Genomic DNA, 25,695 nt, shown 5'->3' with positions numbered 1-25,695 from the left:
AGTCTGAGAGTAGTGCACCTTCAAGACGTGTTTCCCACAATGTTATCTGATCCAATCCGCCTATTTTACCACTCACCTTGGTTATGGCTTTATGTCTCTGTGGCAGGGCTGTTACTGGCACAGGGTGCACGGTAATATGTTCTTCGTGTTCGTTATGAAGCCAAAATAAAACAATACGGAGGTCGAGCACCCCAATATAAGGGATGGCTCCCATTGGGTATGTGCTGAACAAGAAGAAGGAACATACGAGCTTAATGCACCTCTACAAGCTACTGACAAAGTGATGTAGGCCTGTCATTCCTTATTGATTTCCGCAACGCCGTGACCAACGATGAGACTCTCAAATTTTGGAACGACACCTTTATGCGTTTATGTAAGAGTTATGAGAGTCCTTACACGGCGGAGGCTACAGTTGCAGGCCAACGAATTGTCATCACGGCAGATCAAGAGAACGTAAAGGCAATACTCGGAACACAATTCAATGATTTCGGAAAGGGAAAGAAGTTCAGAGATGACTGGGTTGACATGCTCGGGCACAGTATAGTCTACACTCTATTTCCTACCAATTCCTCATGAGTAGTGACATCCAATAACAAAGCTGTGGTAATCAGGCATCTTTAATTCAGATGGTCAGGCCTGGCATGAAGCTCGAGCACGACTCCGGCCAGTCTTTCATCAAGAGCGCATCAGTGACCTGGATTGTTTCGAACGCCATGTGCAAAATCTGCTACCATTACTGGATACGGATGGTCAACCAGTGGAGATAAAAGATTTATTTCTTAGGTTTACTTTGGATGTCTCAGCCGACTTTACGCTCGGCGTAGGCCTAGACACACTAAAGAGGCCTTTGAACAGGTTTGCAGAGAGCTTCAAACGGCTCCAACATTGGAAAATACAGAGGGAGAGATCGAAACCTTTCAAGTTTCTCGTACCGAGAAGCCAGTATCAGGCAGATCTGGACTACATTGAATCCTTCATGGATCCGATCATCATGGAAACCGTTAACCAAATCAAAGCAGAAGAAGCTGGAGAAACGCCGCACAAGGAAAATTCCAGCTTCAACTTGCTTCGCGCGCTTGCCAAGATCTCCACCAACCGGCGCTTCCTCCGCAACGAACTAATTACCGCATTGTTTGCTGGCCGAGATAACACAGCCATGGCATTCACATGGATGCTCTACGAGTTGGCGCGACACCCGGATGTTGTCAGGGATCTGCGTCAGGCAATCGACGCCCAAATCGGTCTCAACAGCAAACCTGGATACGAAACTCTGAAGGACATGAAAATCCTGTCCAATATCATTAACGAAACACTTCGCCTCGATCCTCCAGTGCCCCTCAACACTCGCGCTTGTCTAAAGTTGAATTAACACTCACTTCAATCACCCTTTTAGCCATGCTTACGTACGAGTTTTCAGATAGTCTTACTGAGACTCGGTATCTAGTTCGTATCATTGTTGCGGGTGTTGTCATTCTTCTCTTCTCAGGCGCACTCCAAGCAGCTTTATTACCTTCATCCCCACAGCTCCCCAAAAGTATTCCAGTCTTTGGAGTTGAACCAGGACAATGGCTTTTCCCCAGAACACGCGCCCGCTGGCGCAACACTTTGGCGCTGAAGTCCACTCTTGCGTCCACGTACAAATCCCACAAGCATACTAATGCGATCTTATCTGTACTTGGCCTGGGTGATCTCCTGTTTTTACCCATTCAAGAAACACAATGGCTTGCCGACCAGCCTAATTCAACCGTCAACGCCCACGAACTCTTTGCAGACTTCTTAGAGACAGACCACACCATTCCCGGATCCAAGCTTGCACACGACAGTCTACATGTGCATCTGGTGTCGACAAAACTGACGCGGGTGACGGGGAATTTGATCCCAGTCATGCATGATGAAACTCGGTGCAGCGTTGACGAGCTATGGGGGCTGGACAGTGACGAATGGAAGGAGATTGACGCGATGACGACGGTACAGCACATGATTGCCCAAGTTGTTGGTCGCGTCTTTTTCGGAGCTCCCCTATGCCGAAACAAAAGACTGCAGGATTTAAGCCTTGCGTTCACCCAGGATGTCTCGCTGTCTGCCATGTTGCTCCGGCTAACCTGGAGGCCACTGCGACCAGTCATGGCCCCAATCCTGACGATCTCGAATAGGATCCACCTGGCACAGTTCTATGGGATTCTCAAGACAGAGCTGGCCCGTCGGTTGTCTCTTTACGACTTACGCCAAAAGGACCACGAACCAAATCTTGAAGAGCCCGACGACTTTCTTCAATGGTCCATTCAACAAGCCAAGATGCTGGATGATCCGCAGCATTCCCAACCCTACGCACTCGCTCGTCGCCTGATGATAGTCAATTTCTCCAGCATCCACACCAGCTCACTCGTTATTATGAACGCTCTTGGTGATATCACCAAGAACCCGGAGCACATTGACGAGCTTCGGCAGGAGGTCACCGAAGTCCTCGCACACCACGGCAATTGTTGGAGTAAAAGTGCCGTTGCCGATATGATTAAATTGGATTCGGCTATGCGTGAGTCTCAACGACTGAACAACGGCAACTTCATCACCGTCGTCCATAAAGTTGTCCAACCAGACGGCATCACCACTTCCACAGGTTTTCATCTTCCTTATGGCACTATTCTGGGCGTTCCTGGCTACGGCGTGCACCACGACGGGGACATCTATCCCAATCCGAACGACTATCGTCCATTTCGATTCAGTGAGATAAGGATAACGCAGACCATACCGGTTAACGAGGAAGGTGATGGTCAGTCGGAGAAGTCTTCAGGAAGAACTAGGCATAGATGGGTTACAACCAGTCCGGAGTATACGACATTCGGCCACGGTCGATATGCGTGCCCGGGCCGTTTCTTTGCTTCGACGGAGCTCAAAATTCTGTTGGCATACTTGATCTTCAACTATGACACCCAGGCGTTGGCCCCACAGCCACAGAATTTATGGCGAGTGGCATCGCAGGTTGCGGGGTTGAAACCTCGCTTCCGAGTTCGTCGAAGGAAGCGCGAGTGAAGATGTTGGATCACATGTTGCAAGATTTGGGACCCATTGGTATCTATTGAGACTAGCCTGTAGATCAATCTGTTGTCCTTGGCCCGGACTGTATACTAAACAAACATCTAAGTCTTGAAGTAAACACACTCTCAAATCTCTGCATATGTCTTGAAGAGAGTTATCTGCTATCTCATTTCCGAACACCCAGGCTTAGTTGTCTTGTTAGCATGACATTACATGGAGTCAATTCAGAGTGACAGAATCCATGGGTCAGCGAGGGACCTCCTCGAGCGCGCGGATATTGACGTACCGGTCACGGTGCTCCGTTGCGTTCACTTGGTTGGGACGGCGCCAGAGATACGTTCTTTCTGGCGGCGATTGATCCCTACAGCCAGGAGCTTCGGGCCGTGCCGGAGCTCGAAAACTGCCTGGGCGACCACGTGGTGCAACTGGCTGGTGTGGCTAATGTGGCTGAGGAGATGGTGACGGAGGCGGAGGCGGAGAAGGCAGTCGCACAGATCCGTCGTGAGAATCCACTGTGTGGCGACCGCGGCTTCAAGCCACGGAATTTGGCCGAGGCGTACTGGAGCATTGGGGTAGTCATGATCCGGGCGGTGAAGACGGGGCACGTACTGCTCATAGGGTTGCTTGAAAAGGGAAAAGAGGCATTTGAAGTTAGGTAGTACACTTGACCTATATGGGCCCTAACTCTGGCTGAGTGAGTCATCGGGGAAAATCACCTTTTGTTTCACGAATTCAACCAGCAGTTACTGTCTTCTGTTTGAAGTAGTACTATACGACGTAGATGCTAGTCGCTGTCAGAGCTGCTGTCAGAGCTGCTGCCACCCTTTTTGCCCTTCTTCTTCTTCTTCTTCTTGGAGCTGCTACCCTTCTCCTTCTCGCATTGCCCTGATGCAGAATCACCAACAATGTCCTGTTTTCTGCATTCCTGCCAAAAGTCAGTTACCTCTCTCGCTAATTAGGTGAGTGCATCTACCTCTTTCCATTGCTCTTCAGTCCCAGAATAGACACAGCTAGGGTACTGGCCTTGCTTCATCCTACCGCCAAGCGCTCTACAGGTATTCCTAGTAAATCCACTAGAATAGGTCCAACGGTCTGTTACGGTCAGATATCCGACAGTAGTGTTTCTGCTAACAGGTAGCTGAGGTCAGTACTCAATGAACAGTGCTGGGGTCTTGCTGGCTTGTTGGAGGTCTTGTTGGGGAGGATGCGGTGATCAGTCGTATACTCAAGGCGTAGGTAACTTGTCGTAGTCACAACAGAGGGATAATCTAAGAGTCACTTATGGTAGAGTGAATCACAAAGTTGATTGCTGAAGAGCTATGGAAGGTAACTACGTTGTGTGGAATGAATGTCCTTATATCCTAGTGTCCTGTTGCTGGATCACTTCCCGTTGTTGGTGATCCTTGGTGTTGGATCAGTTCAGTGGTTCACTGATCCTGAGTGCAGGATCATGTTGGATCACTAGCGATCCAAGCTGATCCATCACGTGACCTTCCCTAGTTCTTCCGTTCCGTTGTTCGGCCTGCGCCGTGCGCCTGCATACATGAGTGTCTCTCTGCCCTGCTGTTCGCGCCAGGGGCCGTTCCAGGCTGCATCAGTCACCAACCGAATTCGGGTCGTAACACGGTCCTCCATCTGTCCACAACTAGAAGAGTTAGTCATCTCCCTCTAAATTGCTTATAATAATCTTACTCGCAAAGTAGCGCTTGTACTGGCATAACAGCAGCAACAGCTAAGAGAGCGTAAAAAGGGGCCTTCATATTAAGTAGTTAGAAGGGTGAGGATGTGTAAATGTTGTTTATTGTTAGGCTTGCGTGCAATAATGCTAGACGCAACATTTTCTAGAAATGAAGGACCATTCAGTCTTAAATAGATAGAAGAATAAGAGGATAAAAAAATACTGCACTTAACTGTTTCTAACAGTGCATTAAGGCAGCTAGCTGCCTGCAAGAAAAAGGAAACAAGGTTTTTTTTTAGAAACATAAACTTATTAAAACTTTAAGTCTACTTGTGCATTGGAGGGCGCAGAGGCCTACAATACAAACTCTAGGAGATTGTTGTCATTACACGTGTAACTCTGATAAACAGGTAGTACTTAACTTTTAGGGACTGCAAGATTGCCTTTATATGCTCAGCCTTAAGAGCCCTGACTATTGAAATAAAAGGACGGATAATGCAGCGAAGAGAAGGGCGAAGGCTGCAAGTTAAAGCACCTAATTTCAGGCTACCTCAGCTGTACTAACCTTGTTACATGCTGGGTCTGCACAGAGTGGTAGAGTCGCTGAGTTAGGTTTAAGCTAGGTTAACTTAGCCCTCTAGACAAACTGGATGCGCTGCACCAGCTGGGCAGAGATGTTTGACAGCGCCTGCCGCAATCTCCTCGTGGAGATGTTACAGCTGCTAGTCCCTGCAGAGACGGCATCGTCGTTAAAAGGCCTGCCCCTCGTCTAGGACAACAAGGGTAACCTACCAGGCTGGTGACAAAAAAAGCCGGACTCTTTAAAAAAGAAATATAATCAAGTTAGGTGTTTTAGGGCTAACGATAATAAGTAGTACTTTCCCCTCCCCAACTATCTGCACTTAACAAAGGTATTTTCTATTACATCCTATTTATATGAGTCCGGCTTTTTTTGTCACCCGCTTGAGTCTCTATCCCGGGTGGATCATCTGGGGATTTAGGGGCCTCGTCCGGCCTCCTTACAGAAGCTTGTCATCCGCCCCTTGACAGGTGTAAGTAAGGGTCCATCTAGTTAATCAATGAACGTGGGCTATTAATGTCTTAAATGCCTGATATCATTACATAAGCAAATTCCCAGCCAAGACCTACCAGATCAATATTCCTTTTCGATCCAGAACACTCGGCTCAACCCCGTCAGCCTCACCGCTCCATCTGCGGTGCGCACATTCAACACACCTTTCCCGCAACACTGAGGTTGGCCATGGCGCTCGTTTCGTCTCATTCTGAAGACCATCTGCCGGCCATGGGCAAAATGAACGAGAATACACTCCCCGTCTTATCCAGGAGGGACATTGAGGCGCTGATTGCCCAGGGCCGCAAGCTGTTCATCCTCGACGACTTCGTCATCAAAGCAGACGCGTGGATTCCCTATCACCCGGGCGGCGAAAAGTCGATCCTGCACTTGGTCGGCCGAGATGCCACGGACGAGGTCACGGCGTTGGTCTCCCGATTGTCCCCTCTCCCGTACCGGATTCGTGCCCGGACACCATTGAGCACGCACTTGTTGGGTAACACGGAGCTCTTGCTGACTTGTCTCGCATGCCAGTCTTCACTCGATCGAGGCAAAACAACGTATGAGCCGCTACCGCATCGGGATCATTCGAGGCAGATGGGAGAACTTCATCCCGCCCATTCAAGGTGGCACGTTTCGCGCTCCCTCTGACGACGGCCAATTCTCCTATCACGATTCCGACACCGCCTCTTCTGTCGCCTCTTCGCACCGCTCGAGTGTCCCTGATAGTGACAGTTCTGATGGCCACGGCCCCGCGCGCCGAAATAGCCGACCCACTGCCAATGCTTCCAGTTCATCCTCTACATCGTCCATCCCTTCCACTCGTGCGGACGATGCCATGGCACACCCCGATTTCGTCACCAAGCAAAAGGTATTACTCGACCTCGAGACGTACCCTGCCTTGGATCACGCCACCCAGGACTCCATCGTGGCCGCTTACCGCCGCCTCGACTACCGTATGAGAGCCCAGGGTCTGTATGACTGCAACTACTGGGCGTATTCCGTCGAAGCCTCCCGCTACTGTATGCTCTTCGCCGCCATGCTGCTTTTCCTGCATTGGGGCTGTTACGTGGCCAGCGCAGTCTGCATGGGGGCTTTCTGGCATCAGATGTCGTTCGCCGCCCACGACGCAGGCCACATAGGAATTACGCACCGCTTCCACACCGACAGCGTCCTCGGTATCTTCATCGCCGACTTCATGGGCGGTTTGTCGCTCGGCTGGTGGAAAAAGAGTCACAACATCCATCATATCGTCACCAACTCACCCGAGCACGACCCGGATGTCGAGTACCTACCCTTCCTGGCCGTTTCGCATCGGTTCTTGGCTGGCCTGCGCTCTACATACTACAACCGTATGATGCACTATGATGCTGTGGCGCAATTCTGCGTCAAGTTCCAGAAATACTCATACTACCCTCTGCTGGCCCTTGGGCGCTTCAACCTGTAAGTCAGACTACCCACTTTTCGGCACCCCCCCCATTTCGGCACCCCAAAAATGCCTCAAATGCCTCATCACCAGAACATACCCCTCAACTTTCAACATCAACAACATTTTCTATACTTATGCGAATAACCTCATTTTTTCCTCAGAGCTTCTTTTCGACCTTATGGGCCAGTATACCGAAGATGAAGTCAATCAGGCCCTTGACGCAATAACCAACGGCATGCCCATTAAGAGGGCTGGTCAGGTGTATGGCATCCCAAGATCAACACTTCAGTATCGGATTAAGGGCACTCAACCAAGGTCAATTGCCTTTTCTGACCTGCAGAGACTTTCTGTTAGTCAGGAGGCTAAACTGGCTGAATGGGTTCGCATTCAGCATGCCCTTGGTGTTGCCCCAACCCATCTGCAAGTGAGGCTATTCGCAGAAAGGATCCTCCATGCCATGGGGGATACAGAGCCTATAGGAAAAGGCTGGATCCAAGCCTTCTTGAAGAGGAATCCATCAGTCAAGGTCCAGAGAAGTCGCCCTATCGATTCTAGGCGTGTTAATGGGGCATCTACTGAGGTCATCAGGGACTGGTTCAAACTACTCGCCATACCAGAGATCACCAGCATCAAACCAGCTAATAGATACAACATGGATGAGACTGGTATCCTTGAGGGCCAGGGATCTAATGGGCTGGTGCTGGGCATGTCTGAGACGAAGTCTGTACGTAAGAAACAGCCTGGATCAAGGGCATGGGTATCCATCATCGAATGCATCTCTGCCCTGGGCCATGTTCTGAATCCCCTCGTTATCTATAAGGGCAAGGCAGTCCAGCAGCAGTGGTTTCCTCTAGACCTTGGCCCTTATGAAGGATGGCAATTCACTGCAACGGAGAATGGATGGACTTCAGATGCCACTGCAGTTGAATGGCTGCAGAAGGTCTTCATCCCTCAGACTCTTCCTCAGGGCAAGGAGGTCAGGCTGCTGATCATGGATGGACATGGGAGTCATACAACGACTGACTTTATGTGGTTATGCTATATAAACAACATCCATCTATTGTTCTTACCGCCACATACCTCCCATGTCCTCCAGCCACTTGATCAGTCAGTCTTCAGCCCTGTCAAGGCAGCCTATAGGAAGGAGCTTGGATACCTTGGTCAGTGGAATGATTCAACTGTTGTAGGCAAGAGGAACTTTATAGGCTGTTATCAGAAGGCTCGTACTGCAGGTATGACGATGCAGAACATTAGAAGTGGTTGGAAATGGACAGGGTTGTGGCCTGTCTCTATGGCGAAGCCTCTGATGAGCTCCCTACTGCTCCCATCAACACCAGCAGCATCAGGATCATCTGATCAGGTCAGCAAAGGGCAGTCTGGAGGCAAGGAAGCTGAAGGATGGGTATCTGCGTCATCTGCAGTGGCATGGTCGACGCCAAGGAAGATGAAGGATCTAGCTGGGCAGTTGAAGCTATTCACAGAGCTGGAGAATGATGCCTTTACTCAACGCCTTCTATTCAGGAAGGTAAAAAAAGGCTTCAGCGAGCAGGCATATGAGCTGGCAAATACCCAGCAGAAACTGGAGCTTCTGCAGGCCCAAGTCACCAATACTGCAGTAAGGAAAAGAAGGGCAGTCCAGCTGGATCCTAACACTAAGTTCGCCAACATCAAAGACATCCAGCAGGCGCAACTTAAGGCTGGGGAAAAAGAGGATGATGCAGCCGAATCCAGCGACTCTGAATACCCTAGTGAAGCTGAAAGCTGTATTGTTGTTGCATCTAGAAGAAGTCAATGATTAATTGAAGTCGACGAGTATGATGGGAATAGCTTCATTTTTGGGGTGCCGAAATGGGGGGGGTGCCGAAAAGTGGGTAGTCTGACTTACCGTCTTTCATGGGAATACCTGCTGATGGGTCAGGCCCCTCGAAAGGGCCCGGCATGGTGGCACAGGCACCTTGAACTCGCCGGTCAAGTCTTCTTCTGGTGCTGGTACGGTTACGGCATCGTATACAAGTCGATTCCTAGCAACATGGGTCGGTTGGTGTTTGTCATCGTCAGCCATGTCACCGTTCTCCCCCTCCACGTTCAGATCACCCTTTCGCACTTTGCCATGAGTACCGTCGACCTCGGCCCGCAGGAATGCTTTCCCCAGAAAATGCTCCGGACCACGATGGACATCGACTGTCCCAGATGGCTCGACTTTTTCCACGGCGGCTTGCAGTTCCAAGTGATCCATCATCTCTTCCCCCGTGTCCCTCGACACAACCTCCGCCGTGCGCAAAAGTTGGTACAAGAGTTCTGCAATGACGTGGGCATCCCCTATGCCCTGTACGGCTTCGTGGAAGGGAACGAAAAGGTCGTCGGTGCTCTCGGAGAAGTATCAAGGCAGGCTGCCATATTTGCAAAGTGTCAGAGGGAAGTCGCGAGCTGCGGTTATAATCCTTCGGTACATAACCACTGATGAGGATGATTCAGTACGTGACACAACACATGTATCGTCATCAGTTCGAATCTTGGGCGGATGGTATGATGGATCCTGTCGTCTTGCTTGTCTCGCTAACCTGCCCGACGTATCAACTACCCCGGTGGCGGTGTCTCTATCTATCCCAGGAGGCGCTTTGCCAAGCAGAAGATCATGAAGTCGATATCCATGTTGGCGGCCAGGTTCGACATCGATTTCGTGGAATGGACCACGTTGGACGGTGTGCTGCCGTCGGACCGGCCTGCCGAGAACCACCCGCGGTTCGCCGGGACGGCGGTTGTGCCTCCTGACCGCGATATGAATTTCGGCCTGAGGAGATTGTGGTAGCGGACACAGGGTTACGTCCAAAGAACTGATGAATATGGAATTGAAAGGGACGTGACCAGGGAGAATGACAGTCGCGTTACGTACGCATGTACCTGCGCACAGGTTGTCAAGAAAGCGCCAATGGCATGGCATGGCAAACCCGACCCGAGGAGGGACTCCTTGTACGATGTACCCACCTAACTAACATAGATCGGTATCATCCAGGGGGGGAAGTCGGGTTGAGTGGATCCCTCGCGAAGTCAACCAACAGGCAACGAACGGAATGAGCGCCGGGCCACAGACACATACGACGAGGGAACTGACACACCGAAGTCCACTTTCCGATGCACTAAAGTGCCCACAAGGGCGGGAAAGACCAATTGCAATGGATATCTGTATTCCTTGTCTTCTTAAAGCCAACGGAATTTTAAGAAAGCAACAGGCTTGGAACAGGCTTGGGTGGGTAGGGGTTAAGAGCTTAACATTGCATGTAACAGGATTGATGCTTCTCCGCGGCTGATGGGATAGACGGTCCGTTTCTTGTAGCCATCACGACCCAGCCCAACATTTACAGTGCTTTGATACAAGGTAACCCCACCCGTGCCTTTGAACAACAATAACTCAGCCCGAGTTTGGGACAGGCATCCGACGACGCACGGCCACCAACGCCCATGCCGGTCCAGCCGACAAAGTCTTGCCCGCGGGACCTGCACTGTCGCACCGAAGCCGCATGACTGCCGCCGAGTACACTGACTGGTGCATCCAGCAGAACCTACAGAGGGATCTGGACGCCTACTCGTCTCTTGATCCTGCCGTTCAGCAAGACATTCAGGCCAAGTACCGCTTGCTGCACGAGCGCGTCAAGGATGCCGGCCTCTTCGATTGTCCCTATTCGGAGTATGGCAAGGAGACATGCAGGTACTCGATGCTTTTCGCGAGCTTTCTCGTCGCCCTGAATTTCGAATGGTACATGACCTCGGCTTGTTTTTTGGGCCTCTTTTGGGTTAGTTGTGAGCACCTCCGTCAACCGCCCGAGACGTCTCGTCCATTCATTGATGCTAAGAGACCCGCAGCATCAGAACATGTTCACGGCCCGCGACGCAGGGCACGGAGCCATCACTCACAACTTCACGTTCGACACAATTATCGGCCTCGCGGTCGCCGACTTCTGCTGTGGTCTCTCCATGGGCTGATTGAAGAGCAGCCACAACGTCCACCACCTCGTACCCAACATGCCGGCAAGTTGTCTTGCCCGCTCAGTGCTGCTAGCCATGGCCTTGACTTACACCAACACAGGAATACGACCCAGACATCCAGAACCTTCCCTTCTTCTCGACATGCCCTTCTTTCTGCAAGTCCCTCCTTTCTACCTACTATGAAAACTTTGTTATTGTTTGGGATGCTGCTGCCGAGTTCCTGGTCCAGTGCCAGCGTTGGACCTACTACCCTCTGATGGCTATTGCCCGCTTCAACCTATATCTCCTCTCCTGGCTTCACGTCATCTCCAGTAGATCAACGTCCTTAGGCAACAGCAAAGCCTGGTGAATCAGACCGACTGAAACAACGTTTATGGCCTGTTTTTGGTATCTGGACGGCTACAGACTTGTCCTTTGCACTTTGCCGACTTGGATTATCCGCAGATAAGCTTGGCGGTGTGCGCAAACTGCAAGAAGGTAAAGTCAGCAATGCAAGATGCCATTAGAACCACAGTTACCCAGCATAGCTGTTTTTCAGTCGCAGATACGTCAAACAGCGGCACAAGTGACGGGCCGGCCCTGTTGGAGGCGATTTCCGGACGGAGACCTCGATCCTCAACGTGCTCAAGAGGGCCGATGTCGTGCTGGTTGACAACCAAGCTTCCAAGCCGCAGGTCAACAATAAGCTGGCGTATGTGTCCCTCAACCTCAAGCTGGGCTGCAAGATTGTGTTGCTAAAACTTTTCTTACTGCCTGAGAAAGCATCTAATGCAAATCAGTCTGTTAATTACTAAATGCGTACAGCTAGGCCTGTGTTACTACTTAGGCGCCTTTTTCTTTTGGGGGGTATGTTCACCCCCGCAGGATTTACACCCCTCCTTAAAGTAAAAGGTAATATCTTCAAAACCTGGAGTCTCTTTCCTTTCGAATGAGATTGACGAAACGTGTATGCCATAATGTTCAGCAAAATCATGGGCAACCTCCCCATATCTGCTTTTCATCATAACGTCCCATGCCTCTTTGTGTTCCGGCTGTTTCAGCCTAATCTCAAAGGATGAATTCTTCTTCTTTCGCAGCTCCCGTGCTTTAGTAGCTGCTTGAATGGTGCCTTTTCGATTGGCATCCTTATAATAGAGCTTTGAAGGCGGCGTCTTCTTGGATCCCTTCAAATCCCATAACCATGCAAGCATTTCGTCGAGTGTGAGTGCTTTGTCCTTGTTACGGTCCCAGTGGCTTTGCTCCATTTCATGTAAAACGGTGAGAGTGCTGGGCCATTTGCTGACGTCGGCCACTACTACTGGATCTTTGCCACCTTTGTAGTCTTTGTAATAGATATTCCAAGCATCCTTTGATATCGATCTATAGTATTCTGCTTGAATAGTGAATCCTTTGAAGTCCTAAGAGCTAGGTAAGTGGCAAGTTACAGGTAGTCCTGTATTTATAAGTTCTTACTGAATTATCCTGTATGAAATTTAGCTACTGTTTGCTTAACAATGTATAGATTTTAGGAAGGAAACATACGTCGCATGTAATTAGCTGCTGCAGAAAGGTTGCCCAGAGGGCAAAGATGAGAAGAAGCCTCATAGTGCAGCAACGCAGGTACTAGGGGTTGAGCGAATGAATTGTTAAACAGGTTACTGTAAGAAACTTAGGAATGCCGACAAATGATTTGTTTTGTGAAGAATGAGAAAACATTTGTTGCTTTATAAGTACTGCAATGCAGAAATGCATCTCAACTCACATTTAGAGCTCGGATCAGCCGGCTTGGCTGATTTTCAAGTTTTTTCTTTGTTTCTATTAACCTTTTCCCTCTGCGCAGGGAGAATCCAATCCTGTTGAATTATTCTACAAAGGCGGAAATAACCGGCGCTACATTTAATGCAAATTAATTGATGGTAGGGGTAAGGGTTACAACCTTAAAACAAACATATCCACAACAGCCTATAGTATATGCTGTGGGGGACAAGGTGAGCCCTGCAAGTCATGAGAGTTTTAATTTCAGTTGAATGGAGGTGTGATCTGAGTTGTTAAAGCACAAATCAACCGGCTGCAGAGGTGGAGTAAATAACACCTCGTTCAAACCAGCAAGCATCTTCGCCGCCATAATTCAAACTAAGTTTTCCTTACTGACACTGGCTAGTGCTTAAGCCGCCCGCCCCTTCCAGCAGCATTGCCGGCCTGTTTCTTGGCGACCTGGACAACTCCTGTGCTGCGGGTAATTAGTTTGGCAGAGTTGCAACAAGTTGTAAGTTGTGAGGATGCGCATTTGCTTACAAGAACAACGTTGTCGCTGCCTATGCCTAGAGTTCTACAGGTCACACATATGACAATTGGAATGTGGGTGGGCCCAGCTTTACACAATTGCGCAGCCGCACTCAAGGCACATGGCTAGCCTGTCTTCCAGGTAGCGGCGAGAATAAGAGCTATAATGATAGCGGAAAACTCAGCTGTGACTAGGGCTAGCGTGACTTGGCTCCCCGTTGTCCTGATGTCTTCCCGTATGCACAGCAAACAAAATGAAAGGAGGTCATCAGCCGTGGTCCTCGAGAAGCGCAATGGGAAGGTCGAGAAGTGTGCCCTGGCGCTGGAGTCGTCTTTGATCGTTTCTGGCGTTGACATTGGCTTATTTTCTACTTCTCTCTCGCTCCAGGAAAGACTTGACAGGTGTCGCTGTGGCCAGAAAAGGTGCTCGAATGTTGCTAGTGCCCTTTATTCGGCCAAGCCTCTTTGCAGTCTGCCGCTATTAAGTTAGGTGAGTCGTTCTACTTCATGCAGTGGCAGGTCGCTGTCCACTTTCCACATGGGAGGCCCTCCATTTCCATGTCGATGCCCCGTTTATGGCCCTTGCATTGGCGCTCGTAACATGCTGACAGCCTGAGATGACACAGACCACTGCACTGCACGATGCAAGACTGTGGTTCTGTCATGATTCTTCCACGGAGTGGCATTTTCACTGCGACTTCTCGGTGTGCGTGTGTGTGTGTGTGCCGATGCTGACTAAGATGCATACGCCATGTTTGTTCCAAGTGTACAGGGTAAATTCTTCTTCAGGCACATTGCTGTGGACCCCCAAGCTACCCCGGCCTCTGCCTCTGCCGCCCCTGTCCTTTGTCCCTAAATACATGCCAGTTGCGCGAGACTGGTCGCGTGGCTGAAGACTTCCAAGGAGGTATGGTGAAATCGAGACGTGTAGCTAATTGGGAAATAGTGATCTCCATCCGCCCACCTAACCCAGACTCTCCGTAATGAGGTAGTCATCTTTGAACATAGGATAGTAAGTGAGTGCACTGCGTGTAGAACGCGTCTTCCGTGGCCTACCTTAGGAAGACCGTCTGTCAGTCTCGGGAGGCGCTGCCTGTAGGCATGGATGGAGGCATTCTATGTCACGTGACACCAGTTACAGCAGCGACCGGCCGTCACATAGACTCAGAGGACAATCCAATCTCTGCCTGTCGCCGGTGGCCAGACAAAAAATCCATGACCACGCACCACAAACGTCCCAACCTTGTCGAGATGATTTGACTCAGCTCTCTCAATAAGACAATGTACGACGACCATAATCTTTTCTGATCACTGCCGCACGAGGCACATTTATGGAACCATGTAGGTTAACGATCCCATAACCACTCCCATCCCTGTGACCATCGTACAAGAGACTCACAGGAAGACAACAGTATTTCATCCCCAAGTGTTGGAATGTCGACCGGATTATCGATGGGAAAGTGGACACGATGGCCTCTGTCTGGGCCAATCAGATCACACGGATCCATCTCCGTCAGAGTGGGTCCGTCTTGCTGGCCATATCACGGCCTTCATCGATTGCTGCCCTTGACTTATAACCTCCCTTCTGCACCACACCTGCAATACAAACAACCTCACGAACAAACTCACTTTTTTGAGCCGTTCGTTTCAATTGAGTGACCCTGTGATACCAACACTAGGGAATACCTTCAAGTTCATCCCAATATCTTCCGCCAAACCCCAGCATCGCAGCTATGGGCTCCCACCAGAAAGTCATCTAGCTCCACGGGCCACGGCAGCTCCTCTCATGGTGGCCTGCCCCTCCATATGAAAAGAACTTTCAAGCCATTCTTGTGGAGTCAGAAAGACGCTTGAGGCTGGCGAGCCGCTGGAAGGTTTAAAACTGCTGAACTGGCAGAACCTAAAAAGACGCAGACATCTCAAAGCGGCAGAGGTCAGTCTCCAATGTAGGTACATCCCTGTTCAGGGTTCTTGACCCGAAAAAGTCGGCGTTGCCAATCTTGGCACGGAGCTCCCGGAAGAAAGCGACGGAACATTGGCTCAAAATGAGCTACGAGTCTGGTTTATCGTTTGAGCCCTGGGAATTGTACCAGTCTGCAACCCGACGGCAGACACCATGGCATAGGCTCTGGCTTTGGGACGCTTGCCGGCGCGCCGCTCCTCGATGGCTACCATGTCCATTCGTGGCCTCACTATCGCGAACCACGTCATTCCCGTCTCGTCGAGCATCTTGACATTGAGTGGTGCCTTAGAGAGGTTGCTGACCAGGGAATGGTTGGGCTTCTTTTGGTACGTGCGTCCCTCTGTGCGGCATCACCCGCCCCTCAGTTGATCAATGGCGTCGACCACCTCAAGACGTATTTTTGTAGGGGACAACCTGCTTGAATGGTTGCCTTGTTGAAGAAGTTGTATGTTGACCTCTCGTTCGGGAACTCACTAGGTTTTCGTTCTTTGACAAAAGGCTCCGAACTGTTCATATTCGATCGGTGCTGGGCTATGCCGACCACTGTGCTGTTGCTTCTGCTAGCACTCCCATCGCCCAGATTAATCTCTGATGGTGGCGCATGATCTACAATCTCGGCTGGAATAAGGCGGGCAGGCGATGGGGACTCGAGGTGGAAACATTTGTATCCTACATCAAAGCAGAAAATTGATCCAAGACTTGTGTTCTGCCGATCGTCCCAGTACAAACTCTTGACGTAATGGCGCAGACGAAAAGGCTCCCACGACTGATCGCAAATCCACATGTCAGGCCTCACACGCGCCTCTTGGAGCGCCCAAAGCAACGTGAACCATCTGTTGACATGAATGTGGGGATCTCGCTCCGACCCGACAACGTCCATTGCATCGCCCTCGACGAGATGTAGGAGGTTCGTTACTGGACGAGGCTTTCCAAGGGGGCCGCACATTTTGGTGCCCAAGCCGGAAACGGTTCCAGACCATCCTCTTGCGGCATGAAATTGACGGGTAGGCCTGTAGTAGCTGCTAGCTCCCGTGGCCGGCACGGCAGGTATCAATCGCATGCCCTCCGGCCCCAACAGCATCATGGCATTCATCCAGGCAATGGCAGTGGACGCCTGTCCGAAGACACTGGCTTGCTTGACAATCTCCTGGAATTCAATGACCCGCAGCCTGGGTTCGGCTCGAGGCGCTCCTCCCCGTGGGATGCAGACGAGGTGAAACCATACGTAGCGCTGGTCACCGGACACCTTTCTCAGTTGCTCCAGCAGCTTTTAGAGGTCCCGGATTCTTTTGGGAGGAACCTCCCAGGGTACACGGGAAATCACCACCGAGTCTTTACCCTTTGTCTAACGGCCCCATGTGTAACTGACAGCAATATAGTCGGGAGGCTTGGCTATGGTCGTAATTTCCACAGTCTTGGAGATACCCCTGTCCCCATAGGTAGAAAGGGAAGTCGCCGGTTGTTTAGACTCCGTGAAGCCAGGGAAAAAGGAACAAACAGGATTCATTTCATTCATTCCCAACATTGCACTAGAGTACTGCATGCTCGTCTTGGAAACCTGATCGGGTCCCGCGGGCATGATATGCATAAGCGCTCAGAACCAGCTTGCATCCCTGTCACTGTCAGCAAGGCTCGCGGTAAAGCTCTGGAGTTTTCGCAGCAGCTGACCGCAAGAGTAGTAGGTGTATTTCCTCTAGAATTGAGGTCCCTTTTCTGCGGATTCAGACGTGCTGCAGGGCTCCGTTTCGTTCTCATGTCTTGTTGCTACTTCGTTGCCCGCTCGTTGACGGCATGCCGAGTTTGCCGCGGCTCGTCGGTAGACTGAGAGCACGTCAGGCATTGTAAAGATGTTCCCACTCTCAAGAGTTTCGAACGCGAGTTAGAACAGACGCACGGGGTGTTTGTGGTAGTGCTCATCCTATTTGTTCCTCGCGTAATTTCCAAATGCTGCGATACGTGTCATTGCTGACAACGTCAGTGCAATCGACTCTCATGGTCGCGATGGGTTAAACACTGAAAACTCAAGTATTTGGGTTTCATTGAACTCCCACTTAAAGAGAATGTAAAGAGATGCTCGCTGGGGCTGAGAGAGAACCGTAGCGAACGGCACTTGCCCCGCCCTCTAAGTAAAAAGAAACATAAGCTAGACTCATACTAAAAAGTATAGAATGCCACAAAATGACTTTTTACAATAAGATTGTCCCCCAGTGTTGATGCAGCTTGAGATTGGCGTAGTCCGAGTAAGCATCAAGGACGTAAGATATAGGCGAATCTTTGCTCAGGCTACTGTAAGCTGCTTGCCTGTCGGGTTTCGCCGAAAGATCCCTTGAGGATGTTGGATCCCAACGTGATTGATGTTTGTTTGAAGTAACATGTCCGATTCTCCTGGGATGCACCTCGGAAGTAACACTTGCAGACTTGAACCCATGATTCGTAAATTGAGTCAAACGGCAAGTGAGACCTGCAACAAGGCGAAGAAACTCAAGGCAGTCCAGGCCGTAGGGTCGTCAGTTCGCACACGCATACTCATCACGACAAGTCAAACTCCGGGCAACTTGATCGGCAGAAGGCACGACCCGTACCTTCCGTCGGACTCACCCATGTGTTTTGGCCTGATTTCCCGAAGCGCTGTCACCTTGCCGTTAGATTGAATTTCGAATATGTCCAAGCATCAGCGAAGAGTCACAGAAAACAGAATTAGCAGCTTTTGCAAGGGGCTGAGCTTCCATATGGATGATCAATGAGAATGACTTTTGAAAGCGATGTGGTTGTGGCGAATTTTGAGCAATGTTTAATCTAGAGTTTCTAGGATAAAAGCAGCAGTAAAACGATGAGGAGGACTATGGTATTTCAGGTTATGTAAGATTTTCTATTTTGTTTGTCTTCTGGGTGCCTAGGAATAGAAACTTTTCAAACATAAACTATAAAATCACTTTACAATAAGAAAACTCGAGTGTAAAGTGACTATACTGCAGTCTAGACTCCAGAAAGTTCTAGTCGTGAAAGAAAGTGTTAGCTGTGATCCCTGGGTTTGTTATGATGATAGGGACTGACCCTTTAAAGCTCAGTGCACTTGAAGCGCCTGTCGAAAGCGCCTCCGCTAATGCAAGCGTCCGGGTAGTATCCGGAGGGACACGAGTTGGTGCAGCGGCCCAGCGAGGTAGGGCCGCCCAGGTAGGTGCACTCCGCCGCGCATCGGCTGCCCCCGTCGCCGTTGGTGCCGTCCTTTCCGCAGGAGACATAGCTTTCGGGGCAATCCAAGTCTGCGCGGACAGAGAGAGGACCCGCAGCAGTGAGAGAGAGCATGGCGCTCATGGTAATGGTGAGGGTGCTGAGGAACTGCATTTTGATAGGAAGATCTTGGTAATCTGGTGTTGGTTGGTTGAAAAAGAAGTGTGATAGGGTTTGTAGTGAGTGTGGTTGATACTGGTAGTGATTGTGATACTGATGGTGAGAGTGATGAGATGTGAAATCAAAGGAGGAAATCTCTGGCATTTATAGTCTAAAAACCCCTTTCTCTGAACCCATCGTCGAGTATTGAAGACAGTGAGTCCTAGACCCTGTTACAAGGCTGTTGTCTGAGAGATATTGCGCTACGTGTGAATCAGAAAACTGTAATGACCACAGAAGCAGGATGTAGCTTATGATTCTCGGCTTCGCTCTCGGGTTTCTAGATCAAGTGGAGTCGTGCTAGCCCTACCAAATGCGCAGAGAACAACAATTCAGCGCCGTAACCTCGCTTTTAGAGTTGTGCACGTTCCACCTGCCGCGGGGCATTGTATTAACCAAGGTGGCTTGGCCCTCGTGTTGCGCATTGACTATGACTCGAGTTGAGACGATCGTAGTCATAGCTTCAGTTCATCTGTTCAATTCGGATGTGTCCATGAGCCTAAGGTTTTACGATGCCGAAAGCCCAATGAATCTTCCCTGTCCCTATGAGAGTACAGTTGGCTCTGGCTATTCTCCTCAGTGTCTTCAAGCTAACAACATCTAGAATTTATTTTTAAGTCTTTACAATTTCAAAGTCAATGCGAATCACTCACCATATTTGTTCTAAGGCTCTCGACAATCGGTTAGCAAGATGGTTCAATCCACGGTGGAACGTTGCAGCAGAGGCCTTTAACTATTCAATTAACAGCAAGAAGGCTCCATAGTCCACTTGTCTTCCCACTCTCCTCTGTACTGTATCAGGGGGTACAAAATACACTAAAGAACGCCACTAAGGGCAATATAAGCTTTGTGCCCTAAGGCTAGGCTACTCTAAAACCTTATGACTGTTAAAGCTAGAGGTTTGTAATAATTTTTGAATTATTATTCAGACTTTGGTCTCTGTAGTCAGCCTAGCAGTTAGGCGTGCAGTGAGCCCTGTATCCAGACAATTTAAAAACTTACAGGCCGGAGTCCGCAACAATGCCGCTTACATGGGTAACCTGTGGAGACTTTCTTTGCGCAGCCGCTCAGCCCACGAAAAAGATTTGTACATCTCTGAGGTATAATTATTAACATGAGACAGGACCTAAGTCAGCTGTGTGCAAAAAACGGTTTCATATCGTTCAGATAGTTCGGTCTCCATCAATCGTCTAATGCAAAATGAGTTATTCTCCTAGCTTTTGCACTTTTAGCACATACATACTTGTTGTACTTTACTATCAGGAAGCCGAAAGCGAACCCGAAATTCTCTCCCGACAATCTTGAGATACTCGTATTCGCTTAAGAATTGGAAGCCTCTATTCCCTCCCTGTTGTTCCTTGCAAGCTACGTGCAATAAGCTTTTCTACACGGAAGCACAGAAACGCAGATTGCCCTTCACCCAAGGCGCTGCGAATGGTATCCGGCAAATTTTGCAGGTCAATACTGTGTCGGACCCTGCCACAGGAGCTGGTGGCCCTCCAGAAGAGGTTGGCCCGAATCTTTTCGCGCACATGGATGTGGGCTAGAGAACATTCTCAACGTCGCGGTTTAGCAAAGCGCGATTTAACGGCGAAGAGTATTACCGGCTTTGGCTGTTACAGTAAGTCATTTCTAGGGGCAAGCTTTGAGTAGATCGGCTGAAGGACAAGAGATCAACGTACCTAGGTTCGAATAGCAAGAATAACGAGAGCGCTAGTCGGCAACGCCGCATGGTACCTACAGAAGAGTTCCGCCAATCGCCACAGAAGGGTCCCTATTCTGCAACGTCTGCTGCAGAGTACGATGACGGCACACATCGATCCGGAAGCAAATGGACGAAAGGAATCTTGATGATATGCTGTATGATCCAGTTCCGGCGGGACTTAACAGCGTCAACAAACATATAGGTCTAGTGATGATGCTCGGGGATTCAGAGATATCACATTACAATGACCTTGGTGAATCGCTCGTGTCATTGTTCAACGTCGATGGCCCTTGTACCGCGCCGCGACGCCTTACTACTCAGACTAGAAGATGTTCTCCTACCGATAGTACCAAGATATAACTATCTGCTGGGTTGTCGAACACTCTTCAAATTCCTATGACGCCGAGAACACTTATGCTTTGATGCAAGAGAACTCCCGAGACGTAGGGGGGGCTTCTTCAACCAGGGACAGGGCAGACCCCTGAGAAAGATCAAGGGAATGTAGGAGATTGTGCAGCTTCCAAAGCATACGTACATGTTTCATTAGCTAACTGGGACTCTTGAACCGCTGATGTTTCTGGTACATTCTCTCCTCGTCTGGTTCATTTGAAATTAAACTATGGATGCCCACCACCAGAACAACCTTAGTAAACCATCCAAATCACTTTGGTCGATCGCGGAAGGTTATTGCAATCTGCTACGAGCCTCCCAGAATTAGCCTCTTCTCAACTCGTTGGTAATGTCTCCTCGGCGTCGAGTAACAAAGCATGCGTTGACCCGGTGGCGTTGTAAGGCGGAACAGAGGAACGTGTCTCGCTCTGATGGTGGATAATCCCATGCATCGGGCACGTACTAGGCCATCTTGTTCGGAAGCCTTCTCAGGGCCATATTCCAAACGGTAGGCTCGGCCATCGTCGTTTCGAAAGTCTCTCCCACCCAGCAACAGGCCATAGTGTACTGAGGAATACCATGAGGTTTCGTATTGGTCCGCTAGCCTTGAGCGTACCTGTCTCTGGCGACTCGTTAAAAAGAAACGCCTAGACACCATAGACTATCCTGGCAGGAAACCCGATAAAACTGAGGGGTAGAGGGTGGTTGGCTTTGATGAGAGGACCAATGATGCGATAGGAGCACATCTTGCGCCATCGCACTCCTGCGGCTCGAAGCCAATGTCTGACTGAACTGGCTGCGTGATAGGCTGACAGGCAATCATGATGATGATGCTGCCGCAGACGCCGCAGCGCATGGCGATTGGCAATCACCAACCACGTCATTTCGCGTCCTGTCGTCAAGCAGGCTGCAGAGGAACCTGCCTTGGGCAGATTCCGGCTCTGCCCCGCCTCCTTTGCTGCTCAGTAGTAGATTGAAACAGTTCCGACTAAGCTACTACATCAATATGAGCCTCCTTATGTATCTGGCCAAGGCACTTCTGCCACTTCAATTCTGTCTGAGCCGCTGCCTACTGCTTGCCGGCCGACCCTTGTGATGCGTAGTTGGCTCTCTTGCACGTCTCGCTTGGATGGAAGGCCGTTCTGTCGACGGACATGCTAGCAAGCTGGCAAAAGCTGCTGGGTGGATGGATGGGTTGATGGAGTGGTCTGTCGATCGGTCGGTGGCTGCGTGAACGGCGATAGATAAGGTGTGAAAGTCCACTTGACGCTGGCTACAATCGACTAGGAAGAGTTATGTTGGACTAGAGATGATAAGCACACTCCCCTCCATCCCAGATCGAAGCCGAAACCCGTTTCCGAGACGCCGGCCGAGCTGCACCGTTCGTAAGCGGCACCTACACCATCGCGCAGCCAATGCCTCGTTCCCAGCGACCGCCTCGACGTACACTTTCAACCCACCGCCGACCTTGCTTTACGGTACTCGACATATCTGCTGTCCACCTTTTGTCCGCCTTGAGCGCGACCTTTCACATTTATCACTCTGTTCTCACAAAGTTAGTACTTCTACAGCATATCTGCGGCACCCTTGTTTATTTAGAGTCAAGCCATCTGCCGCCTTAGGATTGGCTCATCAAATATGCTAACGGCGTCTTCCAAGGAAGTTTCTGCCAGGGTGGCCTAGGAGTCTACTTGGCCACCAAGCGCGGCCTAGCTTGCGTTGCTGGCCTAAAAGGACCGTAAAGAGGCGACTACAATGCCAAAGTCTTAACGCGGTTCGACCCTGCTGACAGCGTCGACAACTTCCCGCTCGTTGCTGTCGTCCTCTACAGCCTAGTGATACTGAAGGCCTCCATCTGAGACTACGATTCAAGTTGCCAACGAGACCGTCGCCGATGACAGAGCCGACAAACCTAGTAGTCCCCAGATGGGCGGCCCTCTGGATTATTCACGCCGTCTAGATGGCTCCTATCCGAACATGGCCATCAGTCCAGATTTCTCGCGTCTCTCTTAGCTGTGCACAATTGGCACTGTATTTGAGTGCATCGATCATGTTGCTTCGCTCGAGGCCATCCACTGTGTTATTGCGCCCCTGCCCGGGTTGTCTGCGTCCGCGTCGCTGTCGGAGCAATAGGAAGTGCTGCGTCGCCGGGCTGCTGCTGTTAGAGAATACGTGGGTTAGGTTTTACATTTTTTAAGCTAGGCAGAACAGTAACAGAGAAACTAGAACGACTTCATGGACATAATGACTACGACCTTAAGCAAGAGCTTGTATATTACACGGGAAGAAATATCTAAAACAATTGCTGTGCTTCTTACTGATGGCGGCGCTGAGATAATGACGAGTTCCTTGACTTGTATGGCATATATCCTTGCCATCAGGTCTGAGTTGCAAAACTCCATTCCGTGAGAAGCTGACAAGTCTCGGGCTTTCGATCGAGATATGCAACTGATCTCACAGCAGCGCTGTAGTATGTCGTTCAGGGTGGGGTATTTATACTAAGAAAAGAAAAGAGCTTAATAGCTGAAGGATTCTTAGGGGTTTACCTTTTCTACTTCAATCTGCTAGGTATAACTATTTATCATTCAATCCAGTTTCATTGTTTTATTGCTATAGTTACATCGGCGAATACACAGAGAAGTAGCCTACAGTACTGTACTTACCTAATGTAATAGCCCCTACTACTTATTGCTAGCACCCTGACTTATTACACAGGTGAAAGGGTGAATTAAGCATGACTTGCACATAACCACCTACGCACAGAAAGCTCAACTAAAAAAGACGCATAGATCCACCTAAAACGTACAACACCATGTATTCGCTGGTCGTCACCGACCCAACTACTAATCCGGCCCTCACTGGCTTATCTATGGGAGAGCGGACGGGATCCCGAGTTCTCCAGTGGGTATGGTCATATGTGACGGTTGCTGAAGGGAAAAACGCTTATCAAGGGCACCACGTCAGATGGTCAACTAACAAGTTGTGACCAGTGCAGTCGACAGGCGAGAGATCAAGAGAGAAGACTGAGAACAACCCAAACTTAACTGTAATTTGTACGAGTTGTCTAGCTTCTAGCCGTGAAGTCGAGGATCTTGCTTACATGGCATAGTTCACCAAGAACTCGGGCTTACACACTGTCAATCACCAAACACCTTTCACGAATCCAGAGACTAACTGACTCATGACCTGGAATCTTATATTTCAACTCGATTGCCTTGTGTCGACGATGTCGAGGTATGCAAACCCGAGCAGCCATTTACGAATCCTCTCAAGAGTATGTTTGCGAACATTTTCAGAAAACTCCGCTAGTTGCAAATTCTATAGCAGTCATCCAAGGAGCATGGCTACGCAGCTTTTTTTTTTTTAAGCTATTCACGATATCTATGGAGGACGATGGGACATTTCGTATAACCCCTTCGTGTCCGGCTTCAACCAACATCGTCTCCTAGCCAACGAGTGAAAGGCCTCAAGCGAGGAGGACCAATTGCTACGGATACTGGGTGTTGAGTCTTCAAAATGCCAATCAAGGGCGCGAGTACTGACCGCGATCTTGACAATCTTACTACCTGGTCGCGGGCTAACGACAACTACCCCACCCGTGATGGCGGGAATGACGGACTGTGGCGCCGCCCTCTTAACCCAGGCACGTCAGTGAGCCTAGAAGGGGCGCTAGAACCAAGTGGTGTTTCCGAGGCAGGCCCATATTTCTTCGTTGGCGGTTCTCCTGGGGCGCTTACCACGGCCCAGGAGATGCAAGCGGCGCTGGCTATACCCTCAGCGATACATGGGTCAAGTCACACATCTCAGACCAAAGGTTCAGTGAATGAATCGTAAGAGACAAAGTTAGTCAGAGTGACAGTGTTGTCTATCATTGCAGCCGCCTCCACCGGGACCGAGATCGCGGGCCGGCTCTGAGTGCCGTCTCACTCCAAGAGCCGAAGTTCGCCTTATTAGGCGATGACGGCAGCAGGCACGGGTCTTATGACGGAGTCGTTATCGGGAATCATTGCAAGGGCGACGGTTGTACAATACACACGTCTTCCACTGGTGTCTCGTGCCGTATGTCTTGATGATGTCCACTTGGTCAGGAGCATTGCGACTCTCGCTATCGACAGCATCGGTCATGGCTCCGTCCTCGACCGTCCAAATAACCTCTCTCTATCTCTATCTCGCTCGCTCACTCCCTCTCGTCGACGCCCTGGGCTGGCCGCCACGACCGCATCAGTGTATCGCTTCAATGCCCTGCCATTGTCTGTTGCACGTAATTGCTGGATTGCGAGGGCCAGCATAATGGTACTTAGAGCCTGTATGTTGTCCATGTGAGTGAGCTCAAAGGGACCCAGACGCTGGAACTCGATAAAGTGGTCGTTGGAGAGGGGGTCGGAAGAGGGAACAGCGATTTGGCTTGTGTCGTTAATGTAATCGATGTACTTTTCGGTAGAGGAGGCAAGGACCAGCCAGAAGGAGAACTGGTCTAATGATAGCATCAATTCGGTGTTTGGGGTCTGGTTCGTTGCCGTTGCGACGACGGTGGTTCGGCTTTCTTCTCGCAAGGGTGAAACGTCAGCCAGTGTAGCTAGTAAAAGAAAGTCATGCACGCAAGATCCCTGCTGATTCGTCTCCCTAAACTGGCAGTACGCTGCTTCCTCGCCTTCGATTGTCAGCCGTGCAGTCGATCAAGTTGCAGGCCTCAAACATGTTAGTAACAATGGTGATGCTGGTAATCGAATAATAGGTGTGATAGAGGAGCAACTGAAATTGCGGTGCTCAGATTGCAGACGTGGAC

At 50.1% G+C, this 25,695-nt stretch overlaps 9 protein-coding genes across 9 annotated transcripts; 5 read left to right on the top strand and 4 right to left on the bottom strand.

Annotated features, from left to right (window-relative positions):
• Positions 1 to 203: 203 nt before the first annotated feature.
• Positions 204 to 1,369, top strand: CH63R_09569 (Cytochrome p450 52a11; the record flags this gene model as incomplete). The annotated part of the gene is made up of 3 exons (XM_018304543.1): positions 204 to 217; positions 282 to 538; positions 612 to 1,369. The coding sequence occupies 3 exons, from the start codon at positions 204 to 206 to the stop codon at positions 1,367 to 1,369; spliced, it is 1,029 nt and encodes a 342-aa protein (XP_018156566.1).
• A 26-nt stretch (positions 1,370 to 1,395) lies between these two features.
• CH63R_09568 (cytochrome P450) lies at positions 1,396 to 3,030 on the top strand (the record flags this gene model as incomplete). The annotated part of the gene is made up of 1 exon (XM_018304542.1): positions 1,396 to 3,030. One exon carries the CDS (start codon positions 1,396 to 1,398, stop codon positions 3,028 to 3,030), a length of 1,635 nt encoding a protein of 544 aa, XP_018156565.1.
• Positions 3,031 to 3,820: 790 nt separating this feature from the next.
• Positions 3,821 to 4,069, bottom strand: CH63R_09567 (uncharacterized protein; the record flags this gene model as incomplete). Its single annotated transcript, XM_018304541.1, has 2 exons — positions 3,821 to 3,961; positions 4,010 to 4,069. The coding sequence occupies 2 exons, from the start codon at positions 4,067 to 4,069 to the stop codon at positions 3,821 to 3,823; spliced, it is 201 nt and encodes a 66-aa protein (XP_018156564.1).
• Positions 4,070 to 5,975: 1,906 nt separating this feature from the next.
• CH63R_09566 (Fatty acid desaturase) lies at positions 5,976 to 7,233 on the top strand (the record flags this gene model as incomplete). Its single annotated transcript, XM_018304540.1, has 2 exons — positions 5,976 to 6,238; positions 6,321 to 7,233. 2 exons carry the CDS (start codon positions 5,976 to 5,978, stop codon positions 7,231 to 7,233), a joined length of 1,176 nt encoding a protein of 391 aa, XP_018156563.1.
• Positions 7,234 to 9,244: 2,011 nt separating this feature from the next.
• CH63R_09565 (Fatty acid desaturase) lies at positions 9,245 to 9,676 on the top strand (the record flags this gene model as incomplete). The annotated part of the gene is made up of 1 exon (XM_018304539.1): positions 9,245 to 9,676. One exon carries the CDS (start codon positions 9,245 to 9,247, stop codon positions 9,674 to 9,676), a length of 432 nt encoding a protein of 143 aa, XP_018156562.1.
• Positions 9,677 to 10,733: 1,057 nt separating this feature from the next.
• Positions 10,734 to 11,548, top strand: CH63R_09564 (Fatty acid desaturase; the record flags this gene model as incomplete). Its single annotated transcript, XM_018304538.1, has 3 exons — positions 10,734 to 11,006; positions 11,077 to 11,160; positions 11,300 to 11,548. The coding sequence occupies 3 exons, from the start codon at positions 10,734 to 10,736 to the stop codon at positions 11,546 to 11,548; spliced, it is 606 nt and encodes a 201-aa protein (XP_018156561.1).
• Positions 11,549 to 12,017: 469 nt separating this feature from the next.
• CH63R_09563 (uncharacterized protein) lies at positions 12,018 to 12,783 on the bottom strand (the record flags this gene model as incomplete). The annotated part of the gene is made up of 2 exons (XM_018304537.1): positions 12,018 to 12,596; positions 12,721 to 12,783. 2 exons carry the CDS (start codon positions 12,781 to 12,783, stop codon positions 12,018 to 12,020), a joined length of 642 nt encoding a protein of 213 aa, XP_018156560.1.
• Positions 12,784 to 15,361: 2,578 nt separating this feature from the next.
• CH63R_09562 (uncharacterized protein) lies at positions 15,362 to 17,003 on the bottom strand (the record flags this gene model as incomplete). The annotated part of the gene is made up of 4 exons (XM_018304536.1): positions 15,362 to 15,511; positions 15,577 to 15,764; positions 15,839 to 16,670; positions 16,794 to 17,003. 4 exons carry the CDS (start codon positions 17,001 to 17,003, stop codon positions 15,362 to 15,364), a joined length of 1,380 nt encoding a protein of 459 aa, XP_018156559.1.
• Positions 17,004 to 18,481: 1,478 nt separating this feature from the next.
• Positions 18,482 to 18,919, bottom strand: CH63R_09561 (EC56 protein; the record flags this gene model as incomplete). Its single annotated transcript, XM_018304535.1, has 1 exon — positions 18,482 to 18,919. One exon carries the CDS (start codon positions 18,917 to 18,919, stop codon positions 18,482 to 18,484), a length of 438 nt encoding a protein of 145 aa, XP_018156558.1.
• Positions 18,920 to 25,695: the final 6,776 nt, after the last annotated feature.

Source organism: Colletotrichum higginsianum, chromosome 6 (assembly GCF_001672515.1).
Source record: "Colletotrichum higginsianum IMI 349063 chromosome 6, whole genome shotgun sequence".
Taxonomy (NCBI): domain Eukaryota; kingdom Fungi; phylum Ascomycota; class Sordariomycetes; order Glomerellales; family Glomerellaceae; genus Colletotrichum; species Colletotrichum higginsianum.
This window is presented reverse-complemented; position numbering and strand designations above follow the sequence as displayed.